Below are 15,471 nucleotides of genomic sequence, written 5' to 3' on the forward strand. Positions count from 1 at the left end.
TTTGTTTAAGTTGATGGAAACTGGTCTCTTAACAAACTGTGAAGGTGAGATCAGGGGAAGGGTGTGAAATATCAGTTTAAAAATAACCACTTCCCATCCGTTGAGACAAAGAGGTGTTGAAGGACCTAGTGATTTTTACAACAATGAGCATTAAGGAAAACACTTGAAGCTCCTAAATCCAGGGACTCAACGACTTAAAGAGTGAGAACCAACCCCGCTGACATCACAGATCCTTCCTGCGGTCACAATGTTGCTGGGCCACCCCAGGAAGATGCCCCAGAATCATGAAGACTTTAGTCTGTATGCGATCAAGATTCCTTAGTACTTTGGCTTTCTGAGAGAGAAAATTAAAAATCTCTGTGCCCTTTCAAAAAAAATCCAATCAACAAAAAAATAAAGTCAGGAAATCAGGCATCATGAGTTCAGGTATTTATCTCATGGATTACTCAAGGACTCTAAATTTCTGGTACTTTGCTATCTTACTTGTATTTCTTCTTACATACAAACAAGGTAGCAAATCCCAAAGAAGATCCTCAGATGGCTTCGGCACAATAGGGTGAGGAATCATTTCCTATTATTTTAGAAGAGCTTGATCTAAATGAGTGCATCTTAACAGTTTCCTGAGTGTCTCATGGCAGTACCTGAGGTGATAAGCTCTTTCTGTAGCTGTGATGGGGACCTGGGAGAGAACTGGGGTGGGGAGGAGGGAAGGGAAGAAGTGTAAAAGAAATTGGAAGCCTCCCTTTAAATTTCACTGTATGTATAGAAACTGCCTTCAATTAAAAAAAGTAGAAAATTGCCACCACTGCAAAAATTCACTTGCCATAGTTCCTAATCTGACTCAGCATTCTGGTTGCCTAGATACGGATGTACACAAAAGTTCCTCCCCGACTGCCACGACTGCCGCAGAAGAGCCAGATGAACCTGATGGCCCCCTTCTTGGCTCAGCCAGTGACCAAGAAAAGAAAGCAAGTACTTTTAGATATTCATATTCAAAACAGAATATTTTGCTCAGCTTCTTTAAAGCTTAATGTTGCTTAGAGAGATCTTAAGGAGTCCTGGAAGAGTTGCTTTTCTTTTCACTCTCCCACATCTCCTGTTTGTCCTGCTTTGAAAAAGTGACTGATGCCAGCACAAGCTGCAAAGAAAAATTTGTCGATACATTCATTGCACTGACTTTTAATATGTGGAGATAAAAATTAACAAAAATTTGACAATTATTTTTGTGAAGATTTAAAAGGAAAGATGATAAACTCAAAGTGGAGACATTATCTCTAACATAAAAAAGAGAATAGCTAAATAGAATTTTTATTGGTATGGACTTGTCATATCTTCCCCATGAATGAAAAAGAACATTCAAATAAGCAGGGTTTTTAGACTTTGCATTGTAATTCTCAAACACCTGACCAGCGGATGCAGCCTCTTGTGATGGGAAGAGGATTGGAAAGCTAGCACAATGTCAAGGACTGATTTTTGGTATCTATTGGCTGTACCACATATTGGCTGTGTGACTTGGACAATTACTTAAACTCTCTTGTTTCCTCTTTGGTGAAATGGGCGAATTAGGCCTATCAGATAAAGATGTGGCATTTGAATGAGCCACTAAGATAAAGGACTTAGCAGGTAGGAAGGACATAGTCTGATTATTATCATCATCTTTATGATCTTGAGCAAGTTCCTTCTCTGATCCTCAGATTCCTCACCTATAAAAATAATTATCTTAAATTCTTTCTGTAATAAAGATTTCAGTTACTTAAGGTAACTATTGTCATCCATAAGTTAAAGGTAATGATTCCCACCTTAAAGGGCTGTTTCAAGAATGAAATCACATCATATATGCGAAAGTATTTTATAGTCCGTTAAGCCATAAAGCATTATTATGAAACAGATGAAAATACATGTAAAATGTTCCATAAAAATCACAAAGTTGTCTGTGAAACAAATTTGATATAATTATGCTTAGTCTGTAGGAATAGGGATGGAAGAGCTGACATATTCAGTCAGCAAAAATATAAAAATTTAGTCTTAGATACATCAAAAAATTGCACAAAGAGTAAATAAATATGCCACAATGTTAACAGCTTTTGCTCTAGAATTAAAAGAGAATTTTTTTTTTCTGTACCTTTTACTTTTTCTATATTTTTCCAAATTTCCCTGCATTGTCAGGTTTCGCATTTGTAACTTTACAAGTATGTGAGTGGCAGGTGTGCTTTTAAGAGGATGCTATTCATAGTCTTCCAAATAAGACTTAAAAATGAACAAAATAAAAATAAAAGAGACAAATAAATAAATAAATAAAACAGACCTATCCAATTGCTTCACCTGAGAAGGAGAAAGGAAGACAATGACCCAGTACCGTAGTGCCCTTGGACACAGCATTCATCACACTCTTTCATTCCACAAGTACTCACAAAGGACTACTAGGTGCCAAACATACAAGGCCAGGGACCAGCCCACAAACAGTCTCCCACAGGCCAGGCTGTAGCAGCGGAGAGATGAGAAGGAAAGGGCTGGCATTAAGTAGGTGAGGAGCCCAGGGCACAGTACCGTTCCAGCCGGAATCCGGAGTGAAAACAGGAACCAGGGCAGAAGACCCATCCCATTCTCTAGGGAGTTAGGATGGTTTCCATAACGTGGACACCGGGGTGCCCAGTGTATTAGTAAATCCATTCTCTAAGGGAAGACCTGGCTTCGGAGCATCAGACCTATTGCAAACCCCACTCGGCGTTGGGGAGGGAGGATCTAAAGCACAGTCACAGCGGCTCACTGGCTGCATCTGAGCAACCTCAAGGTTTTTCTGATTCCCACCACCGAGTGGGCTGGTCAGGAGAGCCTGATTATTGTCAGGTGTCCTATATTAGCTTCTTTGATAAGAAACTTACCTTACTTTTTTTCTTTAACTTTTATTGGAGGAGAGGGGTTCCAATTAAGTTTCTTCGGCCCTAAATTAAGAAGTAAAATGTGGTCGTTCCTAAGGTATTTGCAAAAGGAATGATTTCTGTAGTGGGTCTTAACATATTCTGCTCATCATTCTATTATATAATAACATAAACCAAGAAAAAATATCCTAGAAACATATTTTGCTTAAGTTCTTAACTGAGGTGGAATACAACTCATACTCTCCCTATTGAATCCAATTCAGTGAGAGGCTATTAAAATGAAGGTAAATCTGTCTTGTTTTTTAAACTTAAAAAATAAGAGAACATTAGAGTTTAAAACATTTTCAGCATAAGCAAAATAGTGAGTACATTTGGTAACCTCTTTCCTCCTAGAAATGCTACAAAATTATGAATTTTCATGCAAGTAGAACTTTCTAGTACCATTTTATTGAATTAGTTGTGTTCATACAGCCAACTATGTTTAACACTAGAAGTTATGTATGTAACTGTGCCCTGTACTTTTACTTCTCATTGACTATAAGAATCTGACATCCAGATTTCTCAGAAAACACAATTATTTGAATAGACTAGTTTTCTAGGTTTTGGCTTTGTTTTTGAAAATTAGCTGATTCCCCTCAGAATTCACCATGTCAGGAATAATTCACTCTATGAGGACATCTTTAGTAACTCAGCCAATAATCATTTGCTATTTCATTAAAAAAATTATCCAAGAATAATCTATGGCTTTGACTTTTCCTGAAAGTTTTTCTTAACTATGGTACCAAATCTATGAAATACAACACTCTAGAATCTTCCCAGAACTTGATTTTGATTTTAGTCTTGAGCAGTACAAATGGGGGCCTGTGTAAGATTAACTGGGCTGGTGATCTATGATCTATAGCACATATTTTGTTTTCAGTTAAAACATTATAAGATGGATAAGATTTCCCTGTAAAGTAGCTAATGATACATTCTAAACCCGTGACCTTTGTTTTAGGTAAGATTATCTCCAGCCAAAATGTCAACCAAGAATTCTACAGATCTAGTTGAATATGCTGACAAGTAAGTCTGTGAATTACAACAGTTTTACCTATTTACTATACTTGATGATTACGTTAGAAATTAAAGTGCCTGAATGAGATCTTTGAGTTCATCTAAACTAGTTCTCTGCTTTCAGAAGGACTGCATTAAACCATCTCAAGAAGACGAACCTCTCTCTCTTATTCCTCTCTGATTAACAGAACAAGCCAATTTTACTGTTTCCTCTTTAAATAACCTCCATAGGTTCCTATAGATTTATGAATAAAATAACACAACATAGGCAATGAATGACATATGACAAGATCAGATATAGTTAACTGTGACTTTCAAAATAAACCAAATAAATATGTTAACATTTCATGATAAAAACTCAGGAAATTTTGAAATATATTAAACTAATCATCAGAACATTTTTGTTTCTGCTATTTACAGTGTCACACCTGGAGCTCATCCAGGGAAGGTCTACAAAAGAGGGACAACTCCGGGGACTTGGAAATATAGCATACAATTGATAACATGCACATTGTCCAAAAGATCCTAGAATTCCAATTTGTAAAGAAAGGATACAGGGCAAGGCATATTAGTTTGAGTTTCTATTTGAGTATGTCAGAGGGGGATTTGGTCTGATGTGTGCATTAATGTTCTCAGGGCACTTGGGATTTAGTCTCAGGCTTTCCAGAATTTTCTGCGTGACTTCACGCAGTCCCATATGTCTCTGGGCTTGTTCTCTCATTTGCCAGATGAAGAGGCTGAACTAGAAACTCCCTAAGACCCACTCACTGTTATCTTTAAAATAATTCTGATTCTAAAATATACATCATGACCACAGGGGAAAAAAAATGACCAAACAAATAAAATGACTCAACACGAAAAGAAAAATCTAAATTCTGGATTTTCATTTATTTAATTACTTTTAACAATGAAGATGATAAAATTTTAAAAATCACTAATATGACAGTATGTTCACAGTTAAGAATTTCCCTGTTCCTTAGCCAGCTCAATTTAAGCCATTCCAAAAAGTTCAACCACAGTATTTCAGCCCCTCTTTTCATGCTACCTATGATTTGTATTTGCTTATGTGACAATGAGGCTGTAATTTAGAGAATGGAACCAAACAAGGGGAAAGGTTTTTTTAATGTTTAGAAATGAGACATTTGGATCGATGGCATTTTTTAGTTTTTTTTTTTAGGACAATGAATGTGGTATGCACAAAAATAATTATTGTAAAGATATATTGGCTAACCTTGTCATTCAAGGAGAACACAAAGACCTATTCCCACCTGACTCTCCACATGACAAACAAAATAGGAATGGTTCTTCTGATCTGTCAAATTCCAGTATGAACCCAAGTGGATTTATTTAGCTCAGGCTGGTGACTTACATCATAGGAAATGAGAGAAAATTCCTGGAAGATGGCAACAAACTTAAAACGAAATCCAAGGAAATTTTTGCCATTTCTTGGATTCCAGAGAAACTAAAATTAAGACAAAGGGAAAGAAGTATTCTATAATTCAGAGCAAAAGCATGATGACCCCAACATTCATTTCCGCTGTGATCCCTCCCACATCCCTTCTCTTTTTGTCCAAGTCATATATCTAAGAACTTTCTATGTACTGCCTAAGATGGCTGGTTTTCTTTTGGTCTCACTCCTCTAATCTCCCAGAGCAGGCTGCAAACTCCCTAATGGCAGGGACTCTCTGGCCTTAATGCTTTTTGATACCCCTACAGTAGCCTATCATGATGCACTGAATATCAATTCCTAAGGAAATGTAGTTGACAGATTTAATGGAGAATAATGGTGGAGCAATTGAATCTTTAGGGCTCTGCTTAGAGCAGCAGACTCCTGGGTAGCTGATTAACTGGAAAAGCAAAATGGCATTCGGGCATTTCAATCATCAGTGCAGATATTTTGAACTGACATATCGAATCCAACAAAATAAACATAAAAAACAATAATTTTTAAAATAACTTCTTCCTCACAGTCATAGTATGCATTGAGTGGCAACAAATGTATTGATATGCAAGCAGAGTACTCACACAAGTAAAAGTCATTATCGATTCATTAAGCAGCCTGAATATATGCTACATATTCTCAGAGGTTCTGCCTCATAAATCTATGTGGGCCTATTTATAGGCAATACTAAAAACAAATAATAAAAACAATGGAAAAGAGTAAAAATTCAGCAACAAAAGAGATGATGGATGCCTAGTCTATGAACAAGGTTTGGCTAGAGATGAGCACATTAAAAAGAAAGGCAGACTGATCATGTACAGGGCCCTTCTCAGCCTCAGGCAGCTGGAGCAACACCCACACTTGCTAAGTGTTAGATCTTATTAATAATCCATGCAGCAGGGGCAGGCGGAATGCTTGCAATCATTTCTAGGACAATTATGGTGATATTATATTAAAGGCAGTAAATAATTCTAATTTCCACATGTGTTTATAGAGTCACAGTGAACAGATGTCCACTGAGTTCATGATGGTGTAGTCAATGCTCACTTAAGCTTAATTAAGCAGAAAAGCACCAGAGGCTTTCTCTTTTTCTTCTTTTTCTTCTGTTGGTAGAAGGAGCATGGCATGGAGGGTGGCACCTAGGTCTACTCTTGAACCTGCCTGTAATCAGCTATGTGACCTTGAGAAAACGAAAATGTCTTTGCTTCTCCAGGCAATCTCTGCCTCCTCTATAAAATGGGGTGGGGTTTTAGGTGCCTGAGTCCCAAGGGCTGTCTCTGTTCAAGGTAAGATCCAGAATTCATTTCCAGAATGCAGATCAGAGCCACCACTACTTTCTATTTCTCAACTCGGCCCACAGTTTAAACTCATAAACACTCTTTTATGTAATAAAGTGGTTAAGATTTAAGAACATATGTTATTCCCCCACAGGATTTCATATGGTGTAGAAAACAAATACTGCCCATAAATTACTTTTTATTTTCCTTCAGTTGACTCTTCTGAAAAAAAAAAGTTTCTCACCACCGAATCAAATAATTTCTAAGGTCTCTTCCCTCCCTTAGATTCTTTGGTCTTCAAAAACTGGTTATAACCATTTATTCACTTAACAAATATTTATTGACAATCTACTACATGCCAGGCACTATCCTAGGCACTTGGAGGGTTTTCAGTGAACAAAACAAAGACCCTGTCCTCATGGAGCTTTTGTTCTAGTAAGAGGAAGAGATACACATTGTTAGGTGGTCTGGCCAGGGTAGAGTTCAATGAGAAGTTAGCATCTGAGCAAAAACCAGGAGATGAGAAAGTGGGCCAGGGGGACATACAGGGGAAAGCTAAGTTTCTAAGGCAGGAACACTCCTGTGGTGAGGCAGAAACAGCACAGGGGCAAAGAGGGCTGGAATAAAAAGGAGGGAAGTATAAACCCGAACTGTAACGCTATCTGGGCCAAGAAAATGAAATTGTTTTGTACTGAAGAGTTGTCCAGGCTGGGCTATAGCCAATATACATCTCAGGAATTCTCTTCAGGAGTACATTTTGGGAAGATGGGGGTCTGGCTGACAGCCAAAGAATGGTATGTAAAATTTGGATATATAAAACTATCAGTGAGTCAAATGGGCAAAATAATAAATTATTAATGACCTCTACTTGTAAGTAGAATAGGGCATTCAGGGTCTGGGAAGTATTCATTTTCAAGGTTTTTTTCTTAGGACCGTGGCAGCCATTTTATTATACTGTGATGCATTGCTTTTGTTGCTACATGAAGACAGATATTTCACATTAGAGTACACAGGAAAGGAAGACAAAACACTGTTGGCTGAGCTTTTTATGGGATAGGTCATGTTAGGTTGGAGATCTCTTGGGTTTTATTTTGCAGTATCATATCCATCTTCAAGGGCAACTAGCTCCCAGGTGAGAAAGCTCAAAATAGTCTGCATAGCTTATAAAAAAAAGATACATGGGGCACTCTGGGTTGTTAGCAAGTTGCTTATTACCTGGCAGACCCCGTCCCACCCTGCACAGTTCTCTAGCCCCACTGACCGCATTCAGCGTTAACGTTTCCAGCTCCTACTCCGTGTTAATCATCTCATTTAATCCTCACAATAACCCTAAGAGGTGGAGAGTGTCACTATTTTAAAGATGAAGTCAGTGGGGTTCACAGAGAAGTCAAATACTTGCCCAAGGTCACACAGAAGATTCTAGACCAAGATTCTAACAGAAGATTCTAGACCAAGATTAGATCAAGATTCTAACACAGAAATCTGTGTCTACGTTATTCCAAAGCGTATTTTCCTAACCACTCGCTATCCACACCCCCTGCCAGCTATCTTCTCAACACACACACACATATAGCCTGGGACATCGTCACCTCCAGCCCATCCATCCCTTGCAGCATGGAAGATGTGAAGGCAGCCATATCTGATCTTCCTCCATGGGTCCCCTCTGTGGGATGTAGGCAGCCTGGGAGGCACTAGCATCAGCCACAGTGCAGTCTTTTACTCTCTCTCTGGCATCATCTCACTGTGCTGGGGGTGGACACAGCTACAGGGACTGGGCATCGCCCACAGCACTCCCATATCAGTCCTGGCAGGAGCTGCCCACATGAAGCTCAGTTCCTCCCACCCCAGGAGGGACTGAATTCTTGCCACACCTGAGAGTTTCTGCTCAAGTGTGAGAACTGTGCTGAGGTCAGCAGAGAGGGAGCCCCTCCAACCTCTGGGCCACAAAGAGGACCCTTAGGGCTCCACGGAGAGATGTGAGCCAAGCAAAGGAAAGGTAACTGGGGTGAAAATTTGCATGATGTTGGAAGCAAGTTTTATATATATATATATATATATATATATATATATATAAATGCAGAGGAGTATATTTATATATACAAGTTATATATAACATTATATATAAACATATGCATCTTGAATACATATTTATATATGCAGAGGAATATACATGTGTAAATATATATGCCAGTTATATGTATATAATTTTATACCTATAAATATATATACCTTGAATATATATTTATATTTATATAAATATATGCAGAGGAATCAATATATCTTATCTCTCTGAGAAAAATTCAAATATAACAGGCAGAACTACTAACTGGTCTAAACAAATGTGCTGTGGTGTAGGGAAAAAGAGTCAAGGGGGCAGGTTGAAATGTTTCCCAGCTGGATTACCGATCATCTTTAAGCTTTAGTTTCCACCTAAATTGAGAAAAATTTTACTTATGCCAAGGACAAGTTGTGGGGATGAAATGAAATCATGTTTATGAAAGTGCTATGTTGACTATAAGCATTATGGAGAAATAAAACAGCAATAATAATAGATTCCTTACATTTCTCTTGGGCTAGAAACTCCCCTCAAATAATCTACCATTTGTATTAGTTTCCTAGGGCTGCCACAATACAGTACCTCAAACTGGGTGGCTTCAAACAGTAGACGTTTATTATCTCACAATCCTGGAGGTTAGAAGTCTGAAATCAAGGTGTCTGCAGGTTGATTCCTTCTGAGGGCTCTGGGGAGAACATGTCGCATTGGTCTCTCTTAGTTTCTGGCGACAGCCAGCAGTCCTGGTGTTCCTTGATTTGTAACTGCCTCGCTCCAGTCTCTGCCTCCACCTTCACGTGGACTCCTCCTTGTGTCTCTGCCATCACACAGCCATCTTCTTACAAGGATATCAGTCATACTGGATTAGGGGCCCACCAACCCCGTAAGACCTCAGTAGGTATGACTAATCACATCTGCAATGACCTCTAAGGTCACATTCTGTGGTACTAGGGGGGGTTAGGACTTCAACATATCTTTTTGTGGGGACACAATTCAGCCCATAGTACCATCTAATCATTACTAATAATTATAACAAGAACACACGTATATGACCCTTATAGACATTACAAAGCACTTCAGATACATTACGTAAATTGAAAAACTTCAGCCAAATAAGTAGGGCAGGAGTCATCTCCACAGGACAAATAAGGAGCTCTCTTCTGGACAGCTTAATAGGGGTGAAGGGTACTAAGTGGCAGAGGCAGAACTCGAGCTCCCAGTCTTCCAACTCCAAGTAGAGTGTTCTTTCCCCTGGAGACTCACATAAATAACTCTCAGAGCCCAACATTAGCAAGGTAACATGGGTAAGCATCTCAAGAGCCCTAGAAAACGCTGTAAGAACTCCAAACACCCTCAAAACAACTTGCTGCTGCCATCTACATGTTGCCCCTGTGTCACCCAGATGGCCACCGAGCCCCCATTCACACAGGGACTCAGGAACACCTGCCAACCTGAATGCCTCTACCAGAAAGCCAATCACAACAGGTACATTACTAATTCTGTAATTTTATTGAAAATGTTACTGAACACGGGGAGTTTGCCTCATATATTACATAACTTGCCTCTGGAAAAGATCCACAGCCAGTCTCTTTCTCCAGTCTCTTCTCGGCCAGGTCACTATTTGGAGTCCTTCCCTTTCCTAGCTCCTCCACGCAGACCCCATGCTGACCCAGCCCCGCTGGGCTGCCTCTTCCTGTTATGTGTTATTTAAAACAGGAGATGCCTCCCTCACCCACCTACAGCATTCAGCGCTGTGTAAAACTCAGCAATGGAGGCTTCTAGAGCCACCAAAACCATCTGCCAGGGTGATGGTTAGGAACAAGCAATGGAGAAACCATAGAAAAGACATTTTCAGTTCCGTCACTCTACGCACACACTCACGGATTATTTTTGTGAGGCAGCAAAATATTCTCTGAAATGCCACTTTGTTCACTTTTTTTTTGCAAAACTCTATGCACTGAGAATGTAACTAGTCATAGAATAAATCTCACGGAAATGAAAATTCTCTTCAGTTATGCCCTTTTGTGTTCTAGAAAGAGGTTTAAATTTTCAAATCTTTGTCTCTTGAATATTACAGGTTACCAAAATGGTTATTAAAATCTCCTAAGTAAATTTAGTGCTCTAGTCGCAAGAACAGAACGGGCAGAGAAGTGAGAGTTACTATGTACCAATGCATCTGCCAGCAACAGCACAGCTGGTGTAAGTCACATTGAGTTGCAGAGAAATAGAACTCAGAGTTTGTGGAAAATCTGTTCAGATTCAGTTGTCAGCTACATAATCAATGATTTATATAAAGTCCAAATATCCCTCTGAAAAGGCCCCCTAGGAATACTTCCTCCTGTGGTTAGTAACTCCAACTGCACAAGTCTGGAATATTCGTTATATCTTTCTTTCACAGTTAAATTTAGATATATAAGTCCCACTGCTATGATATACTAATAAAGCAGTACATTTTTTAAATTCAGGGTAGCCACATCTTGCTACTAATGAAAAGCCTGTTTTTAAACTTGTGGATGATCTGATGTTTTGAACAACAGTATTACTAGGAATCTCTCTTAGAAGACTGAGAATGTTCATGTGTTGAATGTTATTCCAGTCATTGATTTAGAAAAGTCAATTGGAAAATAATATTATCTTTCCTTAGAGCAAAAAATAGGAAACATATATATAAGCTCTATCTTCATCCTGTAGGAATCATGCAAATAGAACTAAACAGAGCATGATTTGGTGCTTCATTAAGCATCATTAATAAACAACAGTAATAATACTCCAATAGTAAATCTCAGACATGAAAAGACATTTCAAAAAGGAACATTCTCCACTTAAATATAAAATAACTTTTAAAAATAAATGTTAAGAACTAAAAGAAAATAAGTAACTACAGTCCATCATTTATGTGCCACTTAATGTCCCATGGTTGCAGGCAAATACATTCACATAGCACTAGATGCTGCCCTGCAAGGCTTCCTTCCATGTGCCAAAGAGCAACAACATTGAGGCCAACTCTGAAGGCAGGACCACAGGCTGGCATCTGAGCAGAGGTGGCAGCCCTGTTCCACTGGCCCCTCTACTGGCTTAGGTCTGTTTCCTCAGACCTTTCTGGATACAATGCTCTTTCTGGGTACAATCCTGAAACCAGCCAACAACACACCCAAAGACTGAGTGCACATAGGCCCCTTGTGAGCCTGGAAGGCAGTGCAGTTGTAAGCACTGGTCTCACTGCTCCCTACCACCTGCTTCTACATGTGATCTCAGAACTTAACAGCCATATGGCAAAGTGGCCCCGTTACCTCTGTCTAAAATGAATGAACAGAAATATTTGGTCGGTGAGTGGTGGAACCTGTATTCTACCCTCGGTCTACCTTGCCTTCCAATTTGCCAAGCTGCCTCTGAGTATCTGCATGATTTGAAATCTCATGGTCCACATTTCACACTTCAGCGCTTCATTATATGTTCTTTACCTTTATGCCTTCAAGACTGGTCATGACTCATATGACCAGTCTTAAATAAATCAGTGATGTTCAGTCTTAAGAATATATTAGATTCATCTAAGTGCTTATTTAAAATACATATTCTTGTTCTTCCCCTCACCCCCAAAATTATGATTTAGTAAGTCTATAGTGGTGCCACGGAATCTGCATTTTAGCGACTTCCCTCCCTTCTCCACCCCCATAATACTAATGCAAGTTTCTTTACAAGAAACACTGAATCAGACTAAGTTCCTGGAGGGACAGGACCTTTATATATTGTACATGGACTAGAGTAGACATTTAGTAAATATTTACTGATACATTTCTATTTCAACTGACATATTTATTAGTAAGTTACTAGATACAGATACAGTGCTTTCAGCTACCCATAAAAACTCCAACCAAAATGGCTTAAACGTAAGGACGTTCATTAGTTCACATTAAAAATCTAGAATTTGGTTAATTTGGAGGCTTAACAACATCGTCAAGCACCCAGGTGTTTTCTATCCTTCTTCCCAGCCATCCTCTTTCGCCTCATGATCACAGGTAGCTTCAGCAGTTCCAGGCATCACACACTGACATGACTACATCCAGCAAAAAAGAGAGAAGTTTCTTCTTGGGTGTGTCTTCTTAAAGGCAAAGCAACCTTACCCAGAAGCCCCACAGTAGGTTTCCCCTTGCATCTCATTGGCCAGTATTGCTTCACGTGCTCCTACCTAAACCAACTGCATCTCAGCCCAGAAGAATGGGACCACCGTGGTTAGCTTGCGCCCCACCCCACCCTGAAGAGCATGGGGGACAGGAGGACGTACCAAGTCAGGCAGAAGCAGGGATGGCTATTAAGAAGTTAACCAACCGTGTCTGCCACAATGAGAACACCTAAGAGAGAACAAATTCTAAACTTTGAGAGGAATGCAGCATGATTCACAAGGGTCTGTACAGAACAAATGAAGATTAAATACTCTTTCACCAGCAAATCCAGGCTGCAGATTGTCTGGAGACCAGAAAGAAGCACCAGCTCAAGGAAAACAATGAGTAAATCTGCAATCCACTGCTAGGCTATGTGTCACCATCAGCAGGGCCTGACATCCTCTTCCCTTCTGCCTGTGACTCATACATCCCCTCCAGGGTAGCACTGTCAGCATGCTGGGGTTTGAGAAGAATGGATTTTATATATATGAGGCTCCATTTGGTAGTTTTCCAGAAGAACATTTTTGAGCCAAATGAGTGGTGGATGGAATCTTACTACTGAAACACTTAGCTAAGCCATCTCTGCTCCTCAGATGTGCAGGTGAGAGGAAAGATGAATCTCACCCAGGCTGAAGCTATTTTATACTGCTCGAGAAAGGAAACTGAAAACTTTGAGGCTCTAACAACTTGGAGCTTTGTGGAACCATTTTCTTCCTCCAATTTTCTAACAACTGAGACTTAAGGAAACAGTCCAGCTAGAGCAATCAGTCAGTCAACAAATAATTATTGACCGCCTACTATGTGTCAGGCACTCTTCTCAGTGTTGGGGAAACTGTGGAGAACAAGTTAGATAAAGTGCCTGCCTGCAGGGAACTTTCATTCTAGTGATGAAGGGCAGAAAATAAACACAAACAAGTAAACATGATGATTTTAGGTAATGACAAATGTTATGGAGAAGATGAAATGGGGTATTATGATAGAAAGTGACTGAGTGGAAGGTTTGCCCGAGGAGGGGATATTGAAGCTGATACTTAAAGAAGGGGAAGCAGGCAGCCATGAAGAGACTGCGGGGAAGAGCACCCCAGGCAGAAGGAACAGCAAGTACCAAGGCTCTGAGCTAGGAACTGCTTGGCATCTTTGAGGAGCAGAAAGATGGTCTGTGTAGTTGAATGAGAGTGAATGGAGGGAAGAGTGGGAGGAGACGCGGCTGGAAAGGAGAGCCAGGATTTTATTTCCAGAGAATGGATGAGCCATCAGAGGGTTTTCAGTAGGCAAGTTCTATCCTCACACTTTTAAAAAGATCACTCTAGCTGTTGCGTGGAAGATGCACTCTTTGTTAGGAAGCGAAAGTGGAGGGGATAATGGTGGCCAGGGCCGAGAAAAGAAGAAGGAACTATGGAAAGAGAAGCTTTGAAGCCTGAGGACACTTCTGTTGGTCATTTCTGCTGCCGCTCTATTAGGCCACGTCAGTAGCATTAATCGAAGTGTGTCTTCTGCTTCCGCTTATTATCTCGTAGAATGACAAGAATATATGGGAGTAAAGGTTAACATTTGATTTTGGAGTCAGACAGACGTGAGTTTGGAATTCTGACTCTTGGCATCTACAAGTTGTGTGACTGCTCCTTCTTCTGTCTGGGAAATTTTCTCAATCTTCTCTCCTAAATCGCTAATTCATTCTTCAGCTGTTTCGTGTGTCATAGCTATCCCATCTTTTATGTTTCTTTATTTCAACTATTATATTTTTCATGCCTAATATTTCTACTTGTTTATGTTTTCTCGTTGTTTTCATTTTGCTAATATCTTCCCATATCTTCCCTTTTAATACCTTTAGTAGCTTTTTAAAAAATTTCTCATTGCATATATTTCAGTAATTCAATTCTCTTTTGTAGGAATCTATAATCCAATAGATTGTTTATTTGTTGGCTAATTGGTTTTTAAAAAGGCTGTGCTCCTCAAATGTCCTGATATTTTGGCCTGTGAGTTCATCCTTCCCTGAAGATTTCAGTCAGAGCCTGGTCGCCAATGAAGTTTTGTCAGCTCCAATGAGCTCGGGAGGTGGGGTGTGGATAAGCCCCAGACACAGTAAAACCGCAGTCAGCCACTCCCCATCCTACAGAATAACTTCTCCCGTCAGGTCTTCACCTTTTGCTCCTCGGGAAGAAGCAACACTAGAAGAGCAGTTGCTTTCCCACCCCTGGGACATGTGGATGTAGTGAGATTTTATAGCATTTGGAAAATGTTTTGGCTTTGTCTTTTTTCAGAGCCAATCTAGGATGATCAATTATTATAGGAAAAGAAGCTCTTAGCAAGATTTCTAGAGATCCAGAAACTTTTTTCCTCTTAATACTAAGAGTATTTTATTGGGGTATAATTAATATGTCCTAAAATACACAAAGTATGTATCTGGATGGATTTTGACAAATATAATCAATTATTAACAACCACCCAAATCAAAATATAAAACATTCTAGAAGCATTTTGATATTCCTGAGAAGCCAGTTAGACGACTGTGACAGTGTGGTGGTTTTTAAATGACCACAAATTCTCTGACACTCCATTTTTCAAGAAGTGGAGCCTAATTCCCCTCGCTTTGAATATAGGCACAACT

At 39.6% G+C, this 15,471-nt stretch overlaps 1 protein-coding gene across 1 annotated transcript in view; it reads left to right on the forward strand.

Annotated features, from left to right (window-relative positions):
* Positions 1-395: 395 nt before the first annotated feature.
* FAM81B (family with sequence similarity 81 member B) overlaps positions 396-15,471 on the forward strand; it is a 48,925-nt gene continuing 33,849 nt past the window's right edge. Inside the window, exons 1-3 of the mRNA XM_061188004.1 lie at positions 396-426; positions 862-968; positions 3,877-3,941. Coding sequence (XP_061043987.1) covers positions 417-426; positions 862-968; positions 3,877-3,941 — 182 coding nt within the window. The 5' untranslated portion in view covers positions 396-416. The remainder of the gene's footprint in view (positions 427-861; positions 969-3,876; positions 3,942-15,471) is intronic.

This window comes from Eubalaena glacialis, chromosome 4 (genome assembly GCF_028564815.1).
Source record: "Eubalaena glacialis isolate mEubGla1 chromosome 4, mEubGla1.1.hap2.+ XY, whole genome shotgun sequence".
Lineage (NCBI taxonomy): Eukaryota > Metazoa > Chordata > Mammalia > Artiodactyla > Balaenidae > Eubalaena > Eubalaena glacialis.